This window comes from Euleptes europaea, chromosome 6, assembly GCF_029931775.1.
Source record: "Euleptes europaea isolate rEulEur1 chromosome 6, rEulEur1.hap1, whole genome shotgun sequence".
Taxonomy (NCBI): domain Eukaryota; kingdom Metazoa; phylum Chordata; class Lepidosauria; order Squamata; family Sphaerodactylidae; genus Euleptes; species Euleptes europaea.
In genome coordinates, this window is record NC_079317.1 from 4,622,768 (window position 1) to 4,650,111 (window position 27,344).

Below are 27,344 nucleotides of genomic sequence, written 5' to 3' on the forward strand. Positions count from 1 at the left end.
CTGGGAGTCGAACCCAAGTGGCCCAACATCCCATTCTGCCACTTTATTCACTAAACCAGCGTGGTTTGGTAGTTAAGAGCGGTGGTTTGGAGCGGTGGACTCTGATTTGGAGAACCGGGTTGGTTTCCCTACTCCTCCACATGAAGCCAGCTGGGTAACCTTGGGCTAGTCACAGCTCTCTCAGATCCTGTAAACTCTTTATTTATTTATTTTTTTAATAAGGGGATACAGAAAGGAAAGATGGGGGGGAAGGCAGTCCGTCTGCGTTGACAAAAGCGTAAACATAAATCTAGGCAAAAAGAGCATAAAATTATTTCAAGCTGATAGATGCAGAAAAAACATTTAAAATATCCGCCAGATTTAACTAAACACTTACTGCTTAAGGTATCTTCAACATTATACACAATGTATCATACTATTGTATTAATAAATTAAGTAATGATTAATTCTTTTCTAATACTGTATTACATATATCTACAGATTTATTGATATGTAATCGTAGAATAACTGCCATTTTTCATTGAATTGTTCTACTGTTTCGTTAGGGGAAAGGTTCATCATAAAGGTCATTTTGGCCATATTAGCATAATCAAACATTTTATCCTTCCATTCTCTTATATCAGGTATAGATGCTTGTTTCCAGATTCTTGCCAATACAGTTCTGGCAGCTGTTGTGGCATATTTAAAGATGTCTTTGCATCTTGGGGGCAAGTCAGAAGGTATTATACCCAATAAAAAGTATTTGGGATCTAGTTTTAGTTTTGTTTTGGTCATATTCTGTAATTCGTGATGAATTTCTTTCCGATACTTTTGTACCTTTGGACACGTCCACCAAACATGAAAGTAGGTACCATCTATCTGATGACACTTCCAACAAGCCCCTTTTTTCTCTTTTGGATTGGCCATTTGGGAGATCATGTTGGGTATCTGTGAAACATCTTGAACCAATTTTCCTTAACTTCTTGACTCACAGTACATTTCAAATCTGAGGTACAAAGTTTTTCCCAGGTTTCCATTGGGACCATTTCTCCAACGTTTTGCATCCATTTAATCATATTTGTTTTAACTTGCTCGACTTCTGTATCATATTTCAAGAGTAGTTTGTAAATTTTTCCTAATAGATGATCTTCTGTTTTAGTTACAAATGATTCAAATTCCGTTAACTCTCGAAGTGGACCGAATTGTAGGCAGTCTGTCTTTAAATGAGATCTCAGTTGGAAATAAGTCAGCCAAGTTAATTTTTCAAATTTGTCTTGAAGCGTTGGTAAACTTCTAATCTCTCCCAGTGAGTCTATCATATCAGAATACAATAGTGGTGAATCTGTCTTCAATTTGACATCATCAAGATAAGCTTCAGTTGGAGACATTATAGATGGTGGGGAGGGACTGATTCGCTTCTTATATCTCTTCCATACTCTAAGAATTGCGGGTTTTATATCACAATCTTCAGAGATTTTTTTGGGTTGCGGAATCGTTGTAGGATTCCATAAAACTTTGTGCAAACCTTGCAAAAGATCTGCTCTTTCCAGTATTGTATTTCTGTTCATGGGATGTTTAATCCAATCTGCAACCCAAATCAAACAAGCTGCAAAGTAGTATAATTTGAGATTTGGTAATGCAAGACCTCCCCGCTTCTTTTCGTCTTGTAATACTTTGGATTTAATTCTTGGCTTCTTACCGTTCCATACAAATGTTTGTATCCGTCTCTGCCAATTATCTAGCGTCTTGTTGGGTATGTTGACAGGTAGAAATTGAAATAAGAAATTTAATCTTGGAAGGACATTCATCTTTACAGTTGATATTCTTCCTAACCAGGAAATATTCATCTTTGACCAACGGTTGAGATCCTTCTCTATTTCTCCCCAGATTTTGAGGTAATTCATTTTAAATAGTCCCATTATGTGATGATATATTAACACCTAGATACCTTGTTGAATCTGTAAGTTGGCATCCTGTAAGTTCTTTAATAAAATTATCTTCTACTTTGGTAGTGTTAAATGACAATATTTTTGTCTTTGTTCTGTTTAATTTGTAGCCCGAAAATCTAGAAAATTCCGTAATGTGATGTTGTATGTGAGTGAGATTTTCTTTAGGGTCTTGGCAAATCAATACAACATCGTCTGCATAGCTTTTAATTTTGTGTTCTTCTTTTCTAAACTTAAGTCCATTTATATTGGGATCATTCCTTGTTTGATTTGCCAGAACTTCCACCGATAAATCAAACAAAAGGGGTGAAAGTGGACAGCCTTGTCTAGTACCTTTTGAGATTGCGAAATCTGACGCTAGAGAACCATTGACTAGAAGTCGTGCCTTTTGTACTGACTATATTGTGTTGAATACTTTAACAAAAGTATCACCACAGCCCATATGTTCCAACGTCTTTGAGATAAACCGCCAGGAAATTTTGTCGAAGGCTTCTTCCGCATCCAGAAACATCATAACTGTTTTCAAGGATTTTGATTTGATATGCTTGATTGCACTAAGGACCAGTCTCACGTTGTCCTTCATTAGTCTCTTAGGAATGAACCCGGTTTGGTCAGGGTGGGCCAATTTAGTGATGAATCTTTGAAGCCTCTTGGTCAATATGGAAACAAATAGTTTATAATCTACATTCAGCAGGGAGATTGGTCGGTATGACTGTGGAAGGTGAGAATCTGTAGCATCTTTTGGGAGTAAACAAATGAGATCCTGTAAACTCTTGAGGGCTTGACCAGCCAGAGTGGTGTAGTGGTTAAGAGCAGTGGTAGGAGCGGTGGACTCTGATCTGGAGAACCGGGTTTGATTCCCCACTCCTCCACATGAGCTGCAGAGGCTAACCAGGAGAACCAGGTTTGTTTCCCCACTCCTACACACGAAGCCAGCTGAGTGACCTTGGGCTAGTCACACTCTCTCAGCCCCACCTACCTCACAGGGTGTCTGTTGGGAGGGGAAGGGAAGGTGATTGTAAGTCGGTTTGATTTTTTCTTAAGTGGTAGAGAGAGTCTATATAAAAACCAACTCTTCTTCTTCTTCTTCTAAACCACACTGGCTCTCAGGATGCCAGCAACAGATTGTGTCCACAAGCAATTACTGCACAATGCAAGAATTCCCTTTTGTCCAATTTCAGGTGGGCGTTAATGACAGCCAGCCTTTTAATTCACCATCTACTGCAGTTTAGGTTCCAGGCTTACAGTGCATTCCTAAGGAGAGTTACTCCAGTCTAAGCCCATTGAAATGAATAGGCTTAGACTGGAGTAACTCTCCTTAGAAATGCACTGTTAGAGTTTAAACTGGGAAAATAAAGCAGCATCTTCTACCCAGCTCTTTATGAATCCGACACGTAATTCAGAACTGATGTAAAAGGAGTCGGAGAGCGACTAAACGTGTGTCAGTCACACACACCAAATCGGATTCTTGGAACTGATGCGCGCAGCCTCTTAACAACCTGCATTCGCTCCACATTTGCACAGCGCTTTAAAAAGGCCCGCAGCTCAGTGGCTGAGCAAAGAGTTGGGCACTGGAAAAGTTGCACGTTTATCCCCAAATAGCAGGGCTGGGAAAAGAGCCGCTACAGCTCTGAGCCCGGCTTGCTGGGATTGAGTGCGGGCTACGAAGAACAAGAAGAAGAGTTGGTTTTTATATGCCGACTTTCTCTACCACTTAAGAATCAAACCGGCTTACAATCACCTTCCCTTCCCCTCCCCACAACAGACACCCTGTGAGGGAGGTGAGGCTGAGAGAGTGTGACTAGCCCAAGGTCACCCAGCTTGGCTTCATGTGGGGGAGCGGGGAAACCAACCCCAGTTCACCAGATTAGTGTCCACCGCTCCAAACCCCCACTCTTAACCACTACACCGCGCTGGCTCTCTAAAAATATAAGGAATAAATAAATAAAATTAATGACCTAGGTCACTTATCTATCACATTTTTATCTTCCTCCCTTCCAAAAAGCTCAGGGCAGTATGTGTGATTCTCCACGATTTTATCCTCACAACCACCACCCTGACAGGTAGGCCAGGCCAAGAGAGAGTGATTGGCCCAAGATCACCCAGTGAGCTCTGTGGCTGAATGGGGATTTGAACTCAGGTCCTACCCCAGCATTCTAACCATTACATCCTGCTAGCTCCGGTATAAGGCCTTGCTTGTTATGCCCGGGGTGTTCGAAGTGTGTGATCTTGGCATCCTTCTCACAACGCTGTAAGGCACACTCGTGTCATTTCCCGCAGACCAGGCAAGAAAATGAGATGTGAATCTGAGGCCCCGAGAGGCTCCCAGAAGTTCCCACTGCAACAGACCTGTCTTTCAGATGCCACAGGGCTCTTGGTCCTCCGGAGTTCGCCTTTCCGACTACGCAACCCCTCTGCAATTCCTCCACCTTCCGAGGCCAGGTTCTTGCTTTATTTTTCGTCTCTCCCTTCTTCCCCCAGACGGAGGAGAACTGGCCTTGGCAGGCAGAGCCCTTCTGACCGCGGCTGTCGAGCTGAGGCCAGCTCATGTGTTCAAGCCATACAAGGAAGCTGGCTTTCGCACTCGGGCTGCTTCGAGCTACCGATGCTTCCGAGGATCTCTGGAGGAGGCAGAGCTGCCTCGAGCGCAGCAAAGCATCCAGATGTCCTGAAGAGGGGGAAATTGCAACCGGGTGGCCCCGGAGGAGCCTCTTTTGGGGGCCATGTGTTTGGTTAAACCAACCGTGTTGGCAAGCTCCTAGCCTGAAATTGGTGGGCCCAGGAGGAATCCTTGCAGGGCTGACTGCTTATTAGCCAGGGAACGGCAAGCAGAGTCTTGCCATTTTATTTTTGGTTTTATCCGGGGATGTTTTAACTATTCTCGTAAGCCGCCTTGAGCCACAAGGAAAGGCGGGGTTCAAATGTTCTACTAAACAAAGAAAACAATATCTCGTCATGTTCCGGCATCACCGCGAATGCGCAGGCCTTCCTCTCTCAAAATAGGTGCAAAGGGCAGCCTGGGAGCTAGAAGCCAACGCAGAAGATGCAAAACCAACAAGCGAGTCACGGAGGTTATTCAAGGGTGGCAAGAAGGGCCTCCTCTCCCCGTCCAGCTGCCCTGCATGCCCTGAGGCCAAGCGCCACAGCCGGCTCCCCAGCTAATCCGCAGGGAGCGAGTGGAGGCTAAGCGCAACTCATTGAAAGGCGTAAACTGCAGCGACGGCAGGAAAGCCGAACAAAAGCAGAACGAGAAGCTTGAATACCAGACAGCAAAGTCAGTTCAGGAGGTGCGCGGGGGGGGGGGTCATCAGGAGGCAGACGAGGATTCTCTCTCCCCCCCCTCACTCCCCCAGCTTTATTTCCTCCAGTTATCATGGAAACATCATAAAACATTCCTCTGTAAAACCAAGTGACTTTGCCTGGAATCCAGCTAAGACCCTGGGAATATCTAAGAGGGAGTGAGGAAATTCACCGGTCAGTTCAGTGAGCCAGCGTGGTGTAGTGGTTAAGAGTGGTGGTTTGGAGCGGTGGACTTGGATCTGGAGAACCGGGTTTGATTCCCCATTCCTCCACATGAACGGCGGACGCTAATCTGGTGAACTGGATTTGTTTCCCCACTCCTCCACATGAAGCCAGCTGGGTGACCTTGGGCTAGCCATGCTCTCTCAGCCCCACTTACCTCACAGGGTGTCTCTGATCTGTTCTTGGACTTGTGACTGTCTCTCATCCTAATCTACCTTAGAAGGTCATTGTGAAGATTTATCTGTATTTGGTACATTTCCGTCCTCTTAAGAGTTCAGGGCAGCACATATTGTTTTCTCTTCCCCGTTTCATCATCATGAACCCTGTGAGGTAGGTCAGGCCGAGTGTGAATGAGTGACCCAAGGTCATCCAGCAAGACTCGAACCCGAGCCTCCCAGAATCTAGTCCAACACTCTAGCTGCTACACCAAGCTGGCTCTAAATGGGGAGGGGGGACTAAAAGACACAAGTGTGATAAAGGGATTGTTAAGTATCTGCCTCCTTTGAAATGTGGTGTTGGAGGAGAGTGTTACAGATCCCGTGGACTGCCAAAAAGACAAATCAGTGGGTTCTAGATCAAATCAAGCTTGAACTGTCCCTAGAAGCTGAAATGACTATCTGAGACTGTCGTACTTTGGTCACATTATGAGGAGACAAGAGTCCCTGGAAAAAGACAAGGACACTGAACTATCTTGCAACATTTTACGATGGTTTTGACAGTATTAATGGGGGACATTGGTCCTTTCGTTGCCTGTTTTGCCCTTTTTGAGAGTGGGTTTTGCAGCCTAGATGGGAGTTTATGGGGGGTTCTTATTATTCACTTAGTTTTTTCTACATATTTTATGATGTTTTGATGTGACCATTTTAAGTTAAATACTTTTTTTTTATTAAAAGAGTCACTGGAAAAGACAACCGTGCTAGGAAAAGTTGAAGGCAGCAGGAAAAGAGGAATACCCAACAAGAGATGGATTGGCTCTACAAAGGAAGCCACAGCCGTCAGTTTGCAAGATCTGAACAGATATTGAACGTCAAGTAGACCTGGGGAAATCACCTTTCTTCTTATCACCAGAAAAATCCAGACATCTAGTTACACCCGCGGCTTATCTCTCCAACTTGGAACTCATTAATTATAGGAAGGCCTATACTTTAGCCAGGTGTCAAGCCCTGCCATGGGCTGTTTTAGATGGAAAATACAAGATCCCAAAATCTGAAAGGCTGTGCCCTTGTAGGACAGGTGACATTGAAACTATTGAACATGTATTGTTCAGCTGTCCATTTTACCATGGGGCTCCGTTAGATTAATTCTCCCCTGATCAGCGGATTCCCAGACAAGTCGGTTGAGTTCCTGTCTAAGAAGCTTCTGATGGGGGAGAGTTCTCATCTTTCACTCCCCAGTGCCAAATTTTGCGCCATTGCAATTAAAATACGCAAAAATAGGGTGGGGAAAAACCTGTTAAATCCTTTTATACTTTTAGTAATTGTGACGATGTGGGACCATGTCCCTGGACTCCACCCCGGCCGCGGCACTCACTGTCCCCTCGGGAGGAGTTTCCTCGGCCTCAGACCACTCAGCAGGCGAGTCTGAGCTGTCCTCGCCTGCCATGTCAGCCAGCGTGTCAGCCTGCAGAGCTTGCTCCAGCCACTGCCACCCACTCGTCTCTGGCCCTCCTCCTCATCGGCCTCCACTCTCCCCTTATTCCCTCGCCTGTGCCCTCTCCCACCTTATAAGGAGGCAGCCTACTTCCGGCTTCGCCCCGCCTGTTCCCTGGTGGAAGAGTGGGCCGGGGCGCACGGAGGTTGCTCCTCCGCGCTCGCCCTGCGCCCGGCGGTCCCGGCTGAACCTGGCCCGTGGCTGCCTGCCCGTCGCGGCCCTGCTCGCCTCTCCCCCGAGGCAGGGGCCGCCGTTCGCCGGGATCTCCAGCGGCGTCGTGGTCCCCGCACCACAGTGTCCCGCCCCACCCCCGCGTCTCCGCCCCTCTGCCCATGAGGCCGACCGGGCCGAGGCGCCCAGCCTGCCTGCGGCCTCCGCTCCGCCCCGAGGCGGCCACTCCCCCACTCTGCGCAGCCCTCCTGGCCCCAAGACCCTGGCCCGGTCCCATGTCCTGATGGGACCCGCCGCGTCGCGCCTCGCCCTCCACTGGACTGGAGGTGAGTGTGGTCCTGGGAGGTCCGTCGGGGGGGGGGGGCTCCTGGCAGAGTCCTGGGGCAGGCTGGAAGGCGACCCAGGACAGTAATTTTAAGATGGTAAGCCTACTTTTGTGTTATGCACTAATATTTTATATTTTTTTAATACTGGATTTTTGTCAATTTTTGTAATTTGTACCAGTTTTACAGTCTCATCAAGTTAGATAATTTGATGTACTAACCTCTGGCTGGTCAAATAGACTGTATCAATAAACTTGACTTGATCAAGGCCGTTAAGGATAGGGCATTTTGGAGGACACTGATCCATAGGGTCGCTATGAGTTGGAAGAGACTTGACGGCACTTCACACACACACACACGTATCTGTCATTTGTGCACACACTCTCCAAGCACACCTCGATCTGGAAGCAGAATGAAAAGAGGAAAACACTTACCTGGTTCTAACTTGATTATTTTTACCGCCGCCAGCTCTCCCGTGTGCACATTTCTGGCCTAAAAAGACAAAACAGAACCAATCAGAGAGGTCTACCTGTGGCTACTAGCCATGGTGACTAAACGTTCACAGATGGTCAGCCTATGAGTCCCAGTGCCAGGAGGAGGCAACATCAGGGGAAGGCCTCGGCCCCTATGCCGGCACTCCAGAGGAACTGGTTGGCCACTGTGAGACAGGATGCTGGAGTAGATGGACCACATGTTCTTCCACATGGTCTTCCACACACGCTCCTTTGGCTTGTCATGATGTACAGTGAGGGGGGAAAGTATTTGATCCCCTGCTAAATTTGCCCATTTGCCCTCTGACGAAGAAATGACCAGTCCATAATTTTAATGGTAGGTTTATTGTAGCTGTGAGAGACAGAATAACAGGAAAACCCCCAGAAACCCAGAAGACAAAAGTCAGAGATTGATGTGCATTATAATGAGTGAAATAAGTATTTGATCCCCTATCAACCAGCCAGGTTAGGGTTAGGGTTCTGCTGTCGACAGAGGCAATCAATCCATCAGATTCCAAACTAGCCACCATGACTAAGACCAAAGAGCTGTCCAAGGATGTCAGGGACAAGATTGTAGATCTGCACAAGGCTGGATTGGGCTACAAGACTATTGCCAAGCAGCTTGGTGAGAAGGTGACAACCCTAACCCTAACTGTCAATCTCCCTTGGTCTGGGGCTCCATGCAAGATCTCATCTCGTGGAGTTGCAGTGATCATGAGACCGGTGATGAAGCAGCCCAGAACTACACGGGGGGAACTTGTCAATGATCTCAGGGCAGCTGGGACAACAGTCGCCATGAAAACAGTTGATAACACACTACGCCGTGAAGGACTGAGATCTTGCAGAGTCCGCAAGGTCCCCTTGCTCAAGACAGCACATGTACAGGCCCGTCTGCAGTTTGCCAATGCACATCTGAATGACCCAGAGGAGAACTGGGTGAAAGTGTTGTGGTCAGATGAGACCAAAATCGAGCTCTTTGGCATCAACTCGCTGTGTTTGGAGGAGGAGGAATGCTGCCTACGACCCCAAGAACATCATCCCCACCGTCAAACATGGAGGGGGACATATTATGCTTTGGGGGTGTTTTTCTGCTAAGGGGACAGGACACCTTCACCGCATCGAAGGGACGATGGACAGGACCATGTATCGTCAAATCTTGGGTGAGCACCTCCTTCCCTCAGCCAGGGCATTGAAAATGGGTCGAGTATGGGTATTCCAGCATGACAATGACCCAAAACACACGGCCAAGGCAACAAAGGATTGGCTCAAGAAGAAGCACATTAAGGTCCTGGAGTGGCCTAGCCAGTCTCCACACCTTAATCCCATCGAAAATCTGTGGAGGGAGCTGAAGGTTTGAGTAGCTACACATCAGCCTCGAAATCTTACTGACTTGGAGAGGATCTGCAAAGAGGAGTGGGACAAAATACCTCCTGAGATGTGTGCAAACCTGGTGGCCACTTACAAGAAAAGTCTGACCTCTGTAATTGCCAACAAGGGTTTTGCCACCAAGGACTACGTCATCTTTTGCAAAGGGATCAAATACTTATTTCACTCATTCTAATGCACATCAATCTCTGACTTTTGTCTTCTGGGTTTCTGGGGTTTTTCCTGTTGTTATTCTGTCTCTCACAGCTATAATAGACCTACCATTAAAATTATGGACTGGTCATTTCTTCGTCAGAGGGCAAACGTGCAAATTCAGCAGGGGATCAAATACTTTTTCCCCTCACTGTATCTGTTCAGAATGAAGCTGTGCATGATGACATCGGAGGTCACTGGAACAGCTTCCACAAGATAACTTCGGAGGGTAGCCAGTTTGGCCTGCCATAGAAGAGCTAGATTCGAGTCCAGCAGCGCCTTAGAGACTGAGAAGATTTTGGGGGGTGCGAACTTTCAAGAGTCAAACCTTCCTTCATCAGATACAAGTCGGAACGAAGCTCTCTGAGCCCTTACACCCCAGCCGGGAGGTAATGGGGTGTTGTAAAGAAGGAAGTCGGGATACAAAGGCACCACGCCAAATGGGAGCTTGATTGGAGCTGGGAAGAAATGCTTAGGGACAAGAAATTAGCATTTGTGGTGAGAATTTCCGAGGGTAGCAGTGTCAGTTTGCAGTGGAAGAGCTAGATTTAAATCCAGTAGCACCTCAGAGACAAACAAAGGTTCGGTCCCTAGGGCCGAATAGGGACATAGGATTCCAGTGACACTGGACTTTCTTGGAGGTCTCCCATCCAAATACTAAGCAGGCTCCCCAAATACATAATAAAGCATTACACTCTGCTGAAACAACGATGCAGCAATTTCTTCCCCCCTTAACAGCCTGATGAGGGTTGATCAAGCTCCAGGAGGCACGGAAAGTTAAGCATAACTGAACAGCCGATAAAGAGAAAAAACAAAACGGGTGGGCAGGAGCGGCCTAGTCATGAAGAGTTGGCTTTGATATGCCAACTTTCTCTACCTTTTTAAGGATAATCAAACCAACTTAAAATCACCTTCCCCTCCCCTAAACAGACACCTTGAAAGGTAGGTGCGGCTGAGAGAGCCCTAAGAGAGCTGTGACTAGCCCAAGGTCCCCCAGGTGGCTTCGTGTGGAGGAGTGGGGAAACCAACCTGGCTCTCCAGATTACAGTCCGCTACTCATGTGGAGTGGGGAATCAAACCCAGTTCTCCAGATTAGCCACCGCTGCTCATGTGGAGGAGTGGGGAATCAAACCCGGCTCTCCAGATTAGAGTCCACCACTCCTAACCACCGCTCTTAACCACTACACCACACTGGCTGGTCAGTGAGTTTACAGAATCCGGAAGGGGGGTATCTGGGGGCGGGGTACCTTCCCTATGATTTATCTGCCCCACAATTTCTCTCGGGCCCCCAGCCTTGGAATGTTTCTAAACCTACGGGCTGTCTTGGATATCCTTTTTACAATGGACGCAAGCAATTTCTTCCCAAATCCCCCCAGCCAACCCTGGGTTTAAAGTAATCTCCACATTTACAGTTATATTGTAAACACTTCCGACAGGAGTTTACAGCCCTGCTACTTTATCGCTGCTCTCACAGCCGACCGTTGAAAAACAGGGGCCGTGGAGAGGCAGTGCCCGCTTTCCTGCACCTTCGGCCACTTTCTATGATCCAGCAGGGCTTTTGGAGTCTCCCAAGCCCCGGGCCGACCCCTTGACAGCTCAAGGGGGCAAAAGGCCAGGAGGGTCGCCCCAAATGCAGGAAGGCAGCTGCTTCCCTTCCTCGCCTGCAGGAAGCACGCGGCATCTGTGCCAAAGCAGGGAACGTTCAGTCCTTTGGAAGTGATAAAAGCAGGGGACAAATAATAAAAACCGTACCAAAGAAGATTCAAAAATAGAGGACAGGATGGCGGGTGACCGCTCCACAGCTCTGCTCCACCTTGAGACTGCCACGTATGACAGTTTTTCTACTTTGGAGGAATTCTTTCCACAGAGGGGCTTGCATTTAGAATCATAGACCAGGATCATAGAATCACAGAGTTGCGTGGGACCACCAGGGTCATCTAGTCCAACCCCCTACACAATGCAGGAAATTCACAACTACCTCTCCCCCACACACACCCAGGGACCCCTACTCCATGTCCAGAAGATGGCCAAGATGCCCTCCCTCTCATCATCTGCCTAAGGTCACAGAATCAGCATTGCTGACAGATGGCCATCTAGCCCCTGCTTAAAAACCTCCAGGGAAGGAGAGCTCAGGTGTGGGGAGGTGTGGCCCCTCCCCACACCTGAAAGTGCCTTATTCTGAATCAGACCATCAAATAAATCAAGGCCAGTATCATCCATTCAGACTGGCAGCGGCTCTCCTGTCTCAGGTTGAGGTCTTTCACATCACCTACTGCCTGGCCCTTTTTAACTGGAGATGCCGGGGATTGAACCTGGGACCTTCTGCATGCAAAGCAGATGCTCTGCCACTGAGCCACAGCCCCTCCCCAATGAATACTCAGTGCATGATCAATACATACAGGAAGCAGCCTTCTACTGAATCAGACCATTGGTCCATCCAAGTCAACTTTGATTACTCAGACTGGCAGGGTCTGTCCAGGGTCTCAGGTAGAGGTCTTTCATGTCACCTACTACCTGGTCCAGATGCTCTACCACTGAACCACGGCCTCTCCCCAACGAAGAGGTCGGTGTCATGCAAACTTATTCAGCCCACTGGAAGTACCAATTGGGAGGGCCTGTGACTCAGTGGTAGAGCATCTGCTTGGTATGCAGAAGGTCCCAGGTTCAATCCCGGGCATCTCCAGTTAAAGGCACTAGGTAGGTAGGTGTAGTGAAATACCTCTTCTTGAAACCCTGGAGAGCCGCTGCCAGTCTGAGTAGACAATACTGACTTTGATGGACCATGTGTCTGATTCAGTATAAGGCAGCTTCATGTGTTCATGTGAAGAAGGATCCAGTTCCTCAAGGCCTGCTTTCTTCCAGGTTCCCAGCCCCAACCTTGTCAGGGCATTGTGCTTTCCACAAGCCACGCTGCTTAGTGGGGAGGGGCTGTGGCTCAGTGGTAGAGCCTCTGCTTGGCATGCAGAAGGTCCCAGGTTCAATCCCCAGCATCTCCAGTTCAAGGGACTTGGCAGGTAGGAGAGGTAAAAGACCTCTCTGCCTGAGACCCTGGAGAGCCGCTGCCGGTCTGAGTAGACAATACTGACTTCGCTGGACCTTGATGGTCTGACTCAGTAGAAAGCCGCTTCATGTGTTCATTTGTACTGCAGCCAGAGACTAGAGGTTCTGTGATGCAAAAATCAAAGGGCGCAGAGCAGATGCCGCCACGTCTTGGCAGCAGTGGCCTCGGGAGCCGTCTGCAATAAGCTGCCACCTCCTGGCATTCCATTTTGCTTTGGGAACTTGCTGCCCACGCACAGCCAACCACGTTTTAAATCAGCTCCGTCTGCCGGGAGTGGGGAAAGGGGGGAGGCAACTCAGCAGGCCTTTTGTAGCTTTTCAGAGCCTTTTCATTTTTGAAAGCGGCCCCGGGTGATTGTGGATTCTGTGCACTTGCCCAGCTCGAGCTGGGGGAGAGACCGCCGTGACAGGCTCCATTATAGTGGCGGGGGCAGAAAACATCACCAGAACAGAGGCTTTATAGGCAGCAGCTAGTAAAGAGATCTGCCTCAGAACTGCCATTCACGCTACTGGGGGGAGGGGGGGAATCCAAAAAAGACCTTGCAGGAAAAAAGGGACTGGGAGAAGAAATGTTAGACCATGGACTTATTTTTCTTTTATTTCTATAAGACACAAGCATATCACAGAGTTGGAAGGGACCACCAGGGTCATCTAGTCCAACCCCCTGCACAAGGCAGGAAATTCAGAACTATACCTCCCCAGTGACCCCTACTCCTTGCCCAGAAGATGGCCACGGTGCCCTCCCTGTCATGATCTGCCTACGGTCACAGAATCAGCATTGCTGACAGATGGCCATCTAGCCTCTGCTTAAAAACCTCCAGGGAAGGAGAGCTTACCACCTCCCGAGGAAGCCTGTTCCACTGAGGAACCGCTCTAATTGTTAGAAAATCCTTCCTCATGTCTAGACAGAAACTCTTTTGATTTAATTTCAACACGTTGGTTCTGGTCTGACCATCTGGGGCAACACAAAACAACTTGGCACCCTCCTCTATATGACAGCCCTTCAAGTACTTGAAGATGGTTATCAGATCCCCTCTCAGTCTTCTCCTCTTCAGGCTAAACATACCCAGCTCCTTCAACCTTTCCTCATAGGACTTGGTCTCCAGACCCCTCACCATCTTTGTTGCCCTCCTCTGGACACTTTCCAGCTTGTCTACATCCTTCTTAAATTGCAGTGCCCAAAACTGAACACAGTCCTTTAGGTGAGGTCTAACCAGAGCAGAGGAAAGCGATACCATCACTTCGCGTGATCTGGACACTATATTTCTGTTGATGCAGCCCAAGATCGCATTTGCCTTTTTAGCTACCGCATCATACTGCTGACTCATGTTCAGTGTTTGGTCTACTAAGACCCCAAGATCATTTTCGTACACACTACTGCTGAGACAAGTCTCTCCCATCCTATAACTATGCATTTGATTTTTCCTACCAAAATGCAGAACTTTAAAATTATCTCTCTTGAGCAGTTCTGTAACACAATATAAACTGAGGCTGCCAAACACTTTAGTGCAGGGCCCCCGCATGGCACCTGTTGACCCCTTTCCTGGCACTTGCCAAGCGGCCAGGGGCAGGCAGAGCTTTTGCCCAGCGAGACTTCTAATTGATCATCGGAGATCTGATTGCCTGTGCTGGTTTTTAAAAACACTGCTTTGACAGCAGCTGCCACCACGGCACAAGGATCTTCACTGCATGTCTGGGAGGTAAGTGGCGCGTGTGCAAGAAAATAGTTTAAAACAATACGCCCTATTTAAAAGGCATCCTGTTAATACAGAGCTTCTACCTGAAATGTTGAAGAATTGCTATGACAGTTATGTATAACCTTACTCCCTGACATTTCATGATGGCTCGGCCATTTTGCGGGGGGCTCCACCTCCCGTGTCAGCTATTTTATGTTTTCACTCACCATCCTGTGACAGAAGCCCAAAGGTGCCTGCAGGCTCAGAAAGGGCTCAAGGAAACCACAGCCTTCAGTTTGCAAGACCTGAGCGAGGCTGTTAATGATACGATCATTGGTTCGTAGGGTTACCATAAGTTGGAAGCAACTTAGGGAAGAGAAGGAGAAGAAGGAGGAGGAGGAGGAGAAGAGGAAGAAGAGTTGGTTTTTATATGCCAACTTTCTCTACCACTTAAGGAAGAATCAAACCAGCTTACAATCACCTTCCCTTCCCCTCCCTACAACAGACACCCTGTGAGGTAGGCAGGGCTGAGAGAGCTCTAAGAGAGCTGTGACTGGCCCAAGGTCACCCAGCTGGCTTCATGTGGAGGAGTGGGGAATTGAACCCGGTTCTCCAGATTAGAGTCCACCACTCCAAACCACCGCTCTTAACCACTACACCACGCTAGGTTAACACACAACACACACACAACACATCTGGCATTTGGAAGGACCACCAGGAAACAAAAAAAGTGGTTTCGGGGAATGACCGTCTCCAAGGCAGATCAAAGAAAAACTGCCTGGGCTATGCCAATTTGGGGTGGGGGTGGTGGGGCCCTGTGCCTAGAGCAACAGGAACTGCAGCTCAGAACAGGTCGTAAGACGATACAGAAAAACAGGAACTGAATTCCTGAACTTCTATAAGATTCACGCACCCCCCAAACAGGTTATTCTCCTTGAGCTGAGAAGAGCAAACAGCAGCCAGAAACGCAAAAACAATCACATTCAGGGTGGTGCAAATTCGGGCCGGAGGGTTTATTCCTTTGCGCTCGTGTTTTAAGAAAATCATTTTTTTCCCCCCAAAGCGACTCCCAAAAGCAGATAAAAAGGTCGAAAAGCGGGCAGAAAATGCCGCTCGTTAAGTGGCGAAATGCTCAATTAATCCATAACCCCAAAATGAAAAGTCAATTAAAAATTTATCCGGCATCAGCGCAGACCTGTAATGCAGCAGTCAAAGCCCAGCACTGAAGCTTGCCAAAACAGAAAGAAGCGATTTGCATGCAAAGACAGTGAGGACCGAGTCACATTCTGCTTCCAGGGAGGGTTCGCCGCCCTTTAGTTTGCTATCGCAGTAGTTCATTCCTTCAGCGTAAGACGGGCCTGCCGCTTAAACACATCTAGACAACATGGTCCTTTTTCAAAGGATTCCTGCTCTTTACAGAGACATTTTCTGTTTCTTTTCATACACCGGTTCACATGAACACATGAAGCTGCCTTATACTGAATCAGACCCTCGGTCCATCAAAGTCAGTATTGTATTCACAACCACAGAGGCAAAAAAAGGTTTTAAAGTCGGGGGGAAAAAGTGGATTCCTGAGATGCAAAAATCTGATGGATTTGATTACTGCCATCGTCAAAAAGCAACTGCAGCACAAGGCTTAAGCACAACACAGGGCGAACACATAAGAACACAAGAAAAGACCTGCTGGATCAGACCAAGGCCCATCAAGTCCAGCAGTCTGTTCACACAGTGGCCAACCAGGTGCCTCTGGGAAGCCCCACAAACAAGGCAACTGCAGCAGCACCATCCTGCCTGTGTTTCATAGCACCTAATATATTCTACATGCTCCTCTGATCCTGGAGATAATAAGTTTGCATCATGACTAGTATACATTTTTACTAGTAGCCATGAATAGCCTTCTCTCCATGAACATGTCCACTCCCTTCTTAAAGCCTTCCAAGTTGGCAGCCATCACATCCTGGGGCAGTGAGTCCCACAATTTAACTATGCAGTGTGTGAAGAAATACTTCGTTAGTTTTGAATTTCTCACCCTCCAGCAGATGACCCAACTCCCCCATTCTGGTATTATGAGAGAGGGAGAAAAGCTTTTCTCTGTCCACCCTCTACATACCATGCAGAATTTTATAGACATCTATCATATCTCCTGTTAACTGCCTTCTTTCTAAGTTAAACAGCCCTAAGCGTTTCAAAGGGCAGCTCCTCATAGGGCAGTTGCTCTAGTCCCCCGATCAAGTTGGTTGCTCTTTTTTGTGCCTTCTCAAACCCTGCAATATCCTTTTTTTAGGTGTGGTGACCAGAATTGTACACGATAGTCCAAGTGTGGTCTCACCATAGATTTGTACAAGGGCAGTATGATAGCAGAAGTTTTATTCTCTATTCTATTCCTCGTGTAATTATGGCCAGCATGGAATTTGCCTTTTCACAGCAGCCGCCCACTGGGTTGACATCTTCATTGAGCGATCCACTACCACCCCAAGACCACCAGCTGAACTTGGGGAAAATGGGGGGGGGGGCAGCTTAAAATTGTGGAAGGGCTGTAATAAAATGACCATAGAATGTCATGGTAGTAGTTGTTCCACACCAGATAGTAACTTGTGCCTCAGGTACAGAGAGAAGACATTGTTATACCTATCCCTCCTGTATCCTTCTGTTTTCTGATTCCTTATTTACAGAAGCAGGCAATCGGATAGGCGGTTAAAACAAGTCCCTTGGTGTGTTTAATTTAAATTATCCGGACACATTCCTTCCATGCACTCTTTATTTTAAGTGGATTTTTTCCCTAAGTGGTGAGCCTTTGGGACAGATTGCTTTTCCTCAATTCTGTTTGTCTGCATTTGCACTAACTCCGCATTTTTACAACAAGACTGAGAAAAAGAAACGCCTGCCCGAGATTCACTTCAAGCATTAAAATTAAACATGTTGACACATATGCTGTACTGCATACAAACAAACAGAATCCCAGAGACATCAAGGTACGGCTCCTTCCTTTAAGAAGCTTCCAAAACAGTACAGTTCATAAATGTAAATTTAAATCACACAGTCAAGAAAGTGCCTGTATGAGTCATCCATAATACCCATTTCTAAATGAGCACCAGAATTCCGTCTCAGCTGACCACAAACCTGTGGGACAGATTGCCTTTCTCAATCCTGCTTGCCTGCATTTGCACAATCTCTGCATTTTTTTATAACAAAACTTAAAAGAAGAAATGCCTGCCCAAGATTTTGGGCACCAGGAATTCTGAAGACAATGCAATGCAGAATCACGTTTGTGCTTACTGAGTGCTAGTAGTAGCAACAGTTACATAGGACCGAGGAAATCTGCTTGGATGAAACGGCTGAATATCTATTCAGTTATCCCGTCTCCTGCTTATAAATGTCTGTGAATGGTTCTCATCTTAAGCAATATTGGACTTGAAGCGAATACTTTGATTTATTGGATTCTCAGATGTTACTGTTATGCATATAGACTTCTATATTGTGGGGAGGGGAGGTGATCGTAAGCCGGTTTGATTCTCCCTTAAGTGGCAGAGAAAGTCAGCATATAAAAACCAACTCTTATTATTATCATTGTATTCAGCATGGGAGGGAAGGCAGCATGGTACAGCCCGATCTCATCAGATCTCGGAAGCTAAGCAGGGTCAGCCCTGGTTAGTATTTGGATGGGAGACCACCAAGGAATACCAGGGTTGCTGGGCAAAGGAAGGCACTGGCAAACCACCTCTGTTCGTCTCTTGCCATGAAAACCCCAAAAGGGATCGCCATAAGTTGGCTGCGACTTGACGGCACTTTACACACACACACACACACACACACACACACACACAGAGTAGATTTTTGTTTTATATTTACAGACTCAAAAAGGGTGGGGACTACGCACCAGCAAGAGTGGTTTCCAAAGGATTCAAAAGGGCGTGTGAACGTATGAAGTCACCTCAGAGTCAGACGAGTGCAGCATCTAGGCTTGGCAGTATCTATACCGGCAGAGGCTCTCCAAAGGTGTGGACAGAGAGGCCAGAAAGGCAGAGATGCCAGGGACTGAAGCTGGAACGTTATTGGTGCAAAGCACAGACCACATCACTGAGGGCTGGCTGCACCCCTGGAGGAGCAGCTGGCATCTTACATGCCCCAAAGGGCTCCCAGTGCCCCAATTCCTGCTCTGGCATAGAAGTGCCAACTAGAGACTGCCTTCAGGCTGGTTTTTGCGGGCGGAAAGGTACCGGCTGGATATGGGGGGGGGGGATTTACACTAAGAATTGTTTGACAGTAGAACCAGCTCCCTAGGGAGGTGGTGAGCTCCCCCTCACTGGCCATCTTTAAGCAGAGGCTGGACAGGCACTTGTCAGGATGCTCTAGGGGCTGATCCTGCATTGAGCAGGGGGCTGGACTAGATGGTCATGGCTCAGTGGTAGAGCATCTGTTTGGCATGCAGCAGGTCCCAGGTTCAATCCCCGACATCTCCAGTTAAAGGGACCAGGTAAGTAGGTGATGTGAAAGACCTCCGATTGAGACCCTGGAGAGCCGCTGCGGGTCACAGACAGTACTGACTTGATGGACCAAGGGTTTGATTCAGTATAAGGCAGCTTCATGTGTTCATGTGCCCCTTCCAACTCTATGATTCTGTATTTCTATGAATCATAAGTTATACGCAAGCTTTACAGCTGTGCTTTCAGTCCCATTCCTAATAATCCCTAGCATCAAATTTGCCTTTTTCTCCACTGCTTTGCACTGAGCTGACAGACTCGTTGAGCTCTTCGCACTCTGAACCCCGGTATGTGTTTCACAAATGTTCTTTCTGTTCTCCATGGTAACTGCGGAGCGCACTAACAGTCAATGCGATGTATGGAACTGCACGTCCAACTTTTTATCACCCAAACACCCATGTGACAAAAACACACCCAAGCTGGAACCACAAATAAGTCTATACAAGTTACCCGCTCACAAAGATTTCCCCTAGCTAGCTGCGCTTTACCCACAGCCACATTAATTGTTCATAGTCTAAAAGGGGGGTGGGGGGGACACAGAACCAATTAGCGCCTATTTTTGCAGAACTAGATTCGAGTCCAGTAGGGCCTTAGAGACTTACAAGACTTGGGGGGGGGATGTGAGCTTTCGAGAGTCAAGGCTGCCTGTTGTCCCTCTCGAAAGCTCATACCCTGAAAACCTTGTTGGTCTCTAAGAGGCTCCTGGACTCAAATTTGGCTATTCTACTGCAGATCAACATGGCAACCAAACCCTCTGAAACTAATTTTTGCAGAGCTTCCCTATCTGAGTGATGGTATCACTTTACTCTGCTCTGGTTAGACCTCACCTAGAGTACTGTGTTCAGTTTTGGGCACCGCAATTTAAGAAAGATGTAGACAAGTGCTGGAACATGTCCAGAGGAGGGCAACGAAGATAGTGAGGGGTCTGGAGACCAAGTCCTACGAGGAAAGGCTGAAGGAGCTGGGGATGTTTAGCCTGAAGAGGAGAAGACTGAGAGGGGATCTGATAACCATCCTCAAGTACTTGAAGGGCTGTCATATAGAGGAGGGTGCCGAGTTGTTTTCTGTTGCCCCAGAAGGTGGGACCAGAACCAACAGGTTGAAATTAAATCAAAAGTTGTTTGCATCTAGACTTTAGGAAGAATTTTCTAACAGTTAGAGCAGTTCCTCAGTGGAACAGGCTTCCTCAGGAGGTGGGAAGCGCTCCTTCCCTGGAGGTTTTTTAGAAGGGGCTAGATGGCCATCTGTCAGCAATGCCGATTCTGTGACCGTAGGCAGATGATAAGAGGGAGGGCATCTTGGCCATCTTCTGGGCATGGAGTAGGGGTCACTGGGGGTGTGGGAGGGGAGGTAGCTGTGAATTTCCTGCATTGAGAAGGGGGTTAACTAGATGACCCTGGTGGTCCCTTCCAACTCTATGATTCTATGAGTAACTGGAGACAATCCTGATGGGCAACAAGTCATCCTGGTAAACAACCTGCTGCAAGTCAGGCACAACTCAGGCAATGGGCCTGCAAGATACTTACTCTAGCATCACTGTTGCTTAAATGTTAAAGGTTTGGGAGCCCCAATTCTAACAGCGCTGCTTCCCCACAGATTGGCGACAGAGAATCCACGTGGCAGTTTTCCCACATATTCCTTGCCTCAGCCCAACTGAGGATACCATTTCCCATCCGCACCACTAGAGGCCTTTTTCAGGCATTTAAAAATAAGGTAATTCGCAGAGCACTACAGTGCGATAATATTAAAGAGAATTATCGCCACAACTACATGTTCCCAGCTTTTAATTTTTGTAAAAAAGTCTCTAGCCTTATTCATTGCAACGTCATAAGGCAAACGGTGCAGGCTGCACAACTCCCCTTATAACTCCACAACAAAAAGGGTGACTTAAAAAAAAAACTCTGAAAGCTGGGTACTAGAAGGCCATGGCACAGTGATCATTATAGCATCACTGTGCTGCAGATGTTTGTTAAGTCCCAATGGTGGCTGTTGGGGCTGAGGCAAGGGAAAAAATGTGCTGCTATGTCCCATCTACAAGGCGTCTGACAGCACCTTTCTATAAAGATAGTAGCAAGCCAGCCTTGAGAAAGATCGCAGAAAAGCAGGGGAAATGCAGAAACAGGATGAATAGACAATGATATCATGCAGCCACTGTATGGAAGCCAAGGCATTGTACTGGCATCCCCTTGGCCCCATGGGCCAAACACGGCGGCTGTTATGGCAGGCACTTCTCCCAGCTCTGCACTGCTTCACCAGCACGCTCTTCTGAGAATGTGAGGGGGAGGACAACATCAAGAACATAAGAAAAGCCCTGCTGGATCAGATCGAGGCCCATCAAGTCCATGTCTCTCCTTAACCGCCTTCTTTCCAAGCTAAACAGCCCTCAGCGTTTTAACCGCTCCTCATAGGGCAGTTAAAGATGCACATGCATCACCTAAATCTTTACATTAGGTCCAAGTTTATATCACTTGCACATGGATCACATGTGTGCCTGTACTATCATTTAGTGGTTCTTCCTCAGGTTACACAACATCCTTCGCAGCTGAAATGTGGGAAGAGCCTCCACTGGAGCACACTGCATTCGAGGTGATGCAAACCCTTGGACTGTGGTCTTCGAGAAACCATGGCACATTCACATCTCTAAGTCAACGCCTGACCTTGCAGGTACCAAGTAATGAGTGTGCATGCGCACCACGGGGGACGGAAAGAGCAGAAAGGTTTCAAGACTTTGTTTTGTAGAACTGCCTGCCCTTTGCCCCAGCTGGATTCTCACGATCGCCGGTAGAAATTTCCATAATAGGCCAATTCAGACTGTCTTGAATTCCTGCCCAAAAACTATCAGCCCAGTCCTATGCATGTTTACTCAGAAGGGAGACCAACTGGGTTCAGCTGAGCTTAGGAATGCGGCCTAAATATTTATCACCACTTTTCGAAAAATGTAAAGCACGTAGTTTTCGGCCTTGCTACTAACTGCAAAAAAGAAAAGAAAAAGGAAATGAAATGAAAAACATAAACACAGCCCAATCCTCCAAAGTTCAGTCGGTTTTCTCCCAAGTAGATGTGCCTAGAATTACTGCTGAAGTCGCTTCCCAGCGGCCGAAACCAGAAAAATTAAATCACATGAACAGCTTAAAAAAAAAGAAAAGTGGAATGGATCAAAGATCTTTTTTTTACCCTTCTCTGTTTTGAGCCTGCCAGGGAACAAAAATCCAAATGTCTCCGACACAACACTCTAGAAAAGTCTTTGCTTTTTGCTGATTCTATGACCTTAGGCAGATGATGAGAGGCAGGGCATCTTGGCCATCTTCTGGGCATGGAGTAGGGTTCGTTGGGGTGTGGTGGGGGGAGGTAGTTGTGGATTTCCTATATTGTGCAGGGGGCTGGACTAGATGACTCTGGTGGTCCTTTCCAACTCTGATGATTTTATTCTATGATTCATACATTAAGGTGCCCTGATAGTTCAGCTGCAATGGTAGACGAGGAAAAAATTCCCACGTGTCACACTCAGTCAGCGGCACTCAAGCTCCACGACCGAGACAAGTGAGCCGGGTCGACTCTCTGGATGCCTGGGCAGAAACCAGAAATATCTCCTCAGGCAGGGGTCCCCAACATGGTGTTTGTGGGTGCCAGGATGCCTGCCAACACTTTTTGGGGTGCCCAAGTATTTTTAGAAAGTGGGCAGGGCCAGGTGGGGCCTTTGCCAAGTGAAGCTTCTAATTGGCCACTGGAGATTTGATAGGCTGCGTGGATTTTCGAAAATGCTGGCTCCACCTCCTTCGGCAGCCATTGTGTGGCCGTGCCCACCACACTGTGCCAGATTCCCAAAGGAACGGATGAATGGAACGGAGTTTCGGACAATTGTAAAGTTCAGGGTTTTTTTCTCTCTGAACAAAACTCCAATATAATGGACAGCCTAGCAAAAATTCTACAACTACCTAAGAGTCCTTGAGAATCACAACAACCTGTCTTTTTGTATTGTCCTTTCTATGTTGATATCCAAGCTAAATTTCTTAAGTCACTCTTGGATGAATGGAACAGAGTTTCGGTCGATTGTAAAGTTCATTTTATTTCTCTCTGGACAAAACTCCAATATAATGGCTAGCATAGCAAAATTTCGACAACTACCTACGAGGCCTCGAGAATCACGACAACATGTCTCTTTGTATTGTCCTTTCTATGCTGATATCCAAGAAAAAATTCTTAAGTCACTCTTAGATGAATGGAACGGAGTTTTGGACAATTGTAAAGTTCGTTATTTTTTCTTTCTGGACAAAACTCCGATATAATGGATACGGTAGCAAAATTTCTGCAACTACCTACGAGGCTTCGAGAATCTAAATTCTGATCCGATCTGATCCTAGTTTTTTATCTTCTTGTCTTAGCCCCTGTATTAACTGTATATATGCCAATAAAGGTGTTGCTGTTGGAAAGGGGCGTCTCCAGTAATGCCCAGATGGAGAATCCCCACGGAGACCACCTGAAAAGGAAGGGGCAGGGCTACAGGGGATTGGCCAACAGAGATGACATGGCTGAGCCAGAAGCAACATCCCCTCTGGCAGAGAACAGGCGGCAAGGAGGGACACGCATGTGAGAAGCCCATAAACACCGCAGGGGGGTGGCAGCCGGGAACAGAGCCAAGCCGGGTTTATTATTAGCTGCGTTTATGTAACAGCCAAAGTGGTTGCACAACGCACGCACCGAGTCCTTCATCCTCACAACCACCTTCTGCATCTCATTATTTTACAGACGGGGACTAAGACGCCAAGACGCCCGAGGCCGCCGAGCGAGGCCTGCTGGGGCTGAGAGTGAGCCCCCCAGTTCCAAGACAAATGTTCAGCCTCTCAAGGAAGAAAACGCGGACAGAAACAGTACAACCCTCGGCATGTTTACTCAGAAAGGAGGCAGGAGTTGCCAACCTGTTTCCACACTCCAGGTTCAGCTGATAAAATTTGATTTATCTACTTCATTTATTACTCTGCCTTTCCCCCCAGCGGGAACCCAAAGCCACTTATGGCATTCTTCTCTCCTCTATTTTATCATCGAGGCATAAAATTCAAATCACAAGATGTCATAGTTCCGCTGTAGTTCTGGAGGCCTCACTTCAAAAAGGAGGTGGACAGAATGGAGCGGGTGCAGAGAAGAGCTACGAGGAGAATCGGGGGCCTGGAGACCAAACAGTAGGAGGAAAGGCTGGGGGAGTTGGGAATATTTCGGCTGGAGAAGAGAAGGTTGAGGGATCGCTCTCTTTAAGTATCTGAAGGACTGTCACTTAGAGGAGGGCAGGGAGCTGTTCCTGTTGGCAGCAGAAGATAGGACTCGCAATAATGGGTTTAAATTGCACCTGGAAAGGAACTGGCTGGATATTACGGAAGAAATGTTTACAGTAAGAGTTGTTCAACAGTGGAATCAGCTTCCTGGAGAGGTGGTGAGCTCCCCCTCACTGGCAATCTTTAAGCAGAGGCTGGACAAACACTTGTCAGGGATGCTCTAGGCCAGTGGTTCCCAAACCTTTCGGGCCACCGCCCCCTTGGTTCCACAAACTCAACCCCATCACCCCCTACACTTCCCAACAACACAGTTGAAGGGGCCCACCTCTAGCACCCCCTGCTACCCTCTTGCCTCTTAGTGCCCCCCTAGGTAATCCCACCGCCCCCCCAGGGGGTGGTACAGCCCACTTTGGGAACCACTGCTCTAGGCTGATCCTACATTGAGCAGGGGTTGGACTAGATGATCTGTGTGGCCCCTTCCAATTCTATGATCACAATAACCCTGTGAGGCAGGTTAGGCTGAGAGTCACCCAGCAAGCTTCCATGGCAGAGCAGGGATTCGAACCTGGGCCTCCCATGACCTAGTCCAACACTCTAACAACTACGCTACACTGGCTCTAAACTGGATTTCTCAGCCAGCAGCTGACTCTGCCTTCCCAGGCATCTTCCAGCTCTGACTGCGAAGGAGAGTCCAAAATGCCCCCTTGGGATTTTTGTGTCCCCACAGGTTTCACATCAAGCCCTCCACACCCACCTCAACATGTGGACAAACTTGAACCCGCACCTCAAGGCTCCCTGGCTAACTCCCCACCCAGCTGCCTGGGGCAGGATTACTCCGATGAAAGCTGCGATGGTAACACTGGGGACACGTGTCCCAGAGAAGAGCGCTCTTAAGTGTGGTGTAGTGGTAAAGAGCACTGGTTTGGAGCCGTGGACTCTAATCTGGAGATCCGGGTTTGATTCCCCGCTCCTCATGAGCGGCAGACTCTGATCTGGGGCACTGGATTTGTTTCCCCACTCCTACACACGAAGTCAGCTGGGTGACCTTGGGCTAGTCACAGCTCTCTTAGAGCTCTCTCAACCCCAACTGCCTCACAAGGTGTCTGTTGGTGGTGGGGGGGGAAGGGAAGGTGATTGTAAGCCGGTTTAATTCTTCCTTAAGTGGTAAAGAAAGTCAGCATATAAAAACCAACTCTTCGTCGTCTTCTTAACTGCACAGGACGGATCTGCTGCCTCCAGGAAAACCTAATGAACTGAGACAGCTCCTGTCGAGCTCAGTGGTTGATGGAAAATGATTACCTGCTCTTCGAACAGCTACACTCTCCTGTCTCTATTTTTGAAAAAAAGGTTTATCTTTATTCTAATGCCATCAAATCTGGGAAGTTCAGTCGCTTCTGATGTCATAGGAGCCTTCTAGTTCACAGCAAAAACGAAATCTAGATACACAACATGCCAGAGGTTAATGGACTCTCAAAAACATCTGCTGGATGGGTGACTGTCCACTTGTAATTGAGACAAAAAGCTTATAAATGACAAATAACACTTCATAAGATAGTAGTCCCACAAATACAAATAGCAAGTTCAACAGGTAGTGTTCTGTTTTGCACCTCGGACCTTCTGCATGCCAAGCAGATGCTCTACCACTGAGCCACAGCCCCTCCCAACATGAAGCTACGCAGCCATCCGCAAAGCAACAGAGAGGCACCCTCCTCGTGAAGAAGGAAAGAGCACCTATTCAACTGGCATAATGAATTTCCAAGTTTGATGAAGCAGCAAAGCGAAATGGGAACAATACCGGGAGCCCATCTCTGTTTAAACCTTGGATTCCATTGACATTGTGAATGCTACAGACAAAATCAAATGGTGCAATATCTGTTTTGACGGAATATTGAAGTTCATGTATGCAAAACATTGTATGTTTGATAATTGTGCATAAGCAACTGGCATCACAAAACACATGAGCAATTGTAGATTGCAAGTTTGTATGTTATATGCTTACAGAATATAACTACATTGAAAAGCACTTGTTTTTGGTCGTATGCTGATAATTTTGTAATGCCTCCCAACATCATGGCAAGGGAGAATCTGAACCTGGGCTTCTCTAATCCTGGGGTACTCTCACCAGCAGATCGTACCGACTGTTCCAGTGTATCTGGATTGACACTTAGTTTGGGTCTATTCCCCAGATGAGATTGGAGAAGACACCAGCAATTGATCTAGCCTGGAAGGAGAGCTTCTCGCGTTCTTCCCAGGTCTTTGCGAGGCCCTCGCTTGTGTATTTAAGCATTCCTGTCTTTCTCTTCCCCAAGTTCAGACTGGCTCACAATAAAAGTATTCACAGTATAAAGAAAAAACCATCAGAGGCAGACAGACCAAGCCTACAGGGACCTTAACCTTGAAAGACCTAAGAAAGACAAGAGAGCCAGGTAGCCAAGAGGGTACCACCTGCCCTTGCCCAGTAAAAATCTCTGGGCTCTTACTGCAGCAGTATGGGCCTGTCAGATGGAAGCCACCCCAAAGAGAAAGGTGGCTGAGGCACTGTTGTATAACTAAAGGGGTTGAGCCCTGCACCAAAACCACTTTGCTAGTGAGGGACTGGTTCCAGTCTGTGCAGAAGAGATTGTTTAGGAGGAGGAAAAGAAGGAAGAGGAAGAAGAGTTGGTCTTTATATGCCACAGGAGGCATTTTGAGAATTCTCAGAAATCCTTGCAAGCATCACAAAGTTCATTGTTATTACTCTGATTTCCATACTGCAGATGTGGGGAAAGGATACTGAGTGGTTATAAGGCTACCTGGTGAGTCCAGGCATGACTCGAACTGAGGACCTCCCAGCCCAGATCTCAACACACTGTTACGGCAGCTGTCATCAATCTCAGACGCGACCAGCCCTCACCGTCCTCCGCCACCGCCTGACCGCCTCATTCCATTTCCTTATCCTTGCACACCTTCCACAGCAGATAATACTCTGTGTTTCCCGTTAGTTTGGGCACCAGATTGCTACGTTTTCCTGCTCGAAAAGTCTCCTCTCTGCCCAAGTCAGAGGACAGCGACGGAGTAGCATACGAGAAGTAGAAGGCCGCACCGTGCTCATCCAGGAACCGGGAGGGGCTTTCGCGACACCACTGGTCATTCGGCAAACCACAAGTCTGGCCTCAGAATAGCCACAAGACCACTTCTGTACTAAGATGGAGGGAGACTCC

The 27,344-nt window shown here is 47.6% G+C and overlaps 1 protein-coding gene across 2 annotated transcripts in view; it reads right to left on the reverse strand.

Moving 5' to 3' along the window:
- Nucleotides 1–27,344, reverse strand: part of MAP4K5 (mitogen-activated protein kinase kinase kinase kinase 5) — a 101,012-nt gene that overhangs the window by 63,217 nt on the left and 10,451 nt on the right. For both annotated transcript variants that reach the window (XM_056850692.1, XM_056850691.1), the window contains exon 2: nucleotides 8,026–8,083. In XM_056850692.1, coding sequence (XP_056706670.1) covers nucleotides 8,026–8,083 — 58 coding nt within the window. The remainder of the gene's footprint in view (nucleotides 1–8,025; nucleotides 8,084–27,344) is intronic.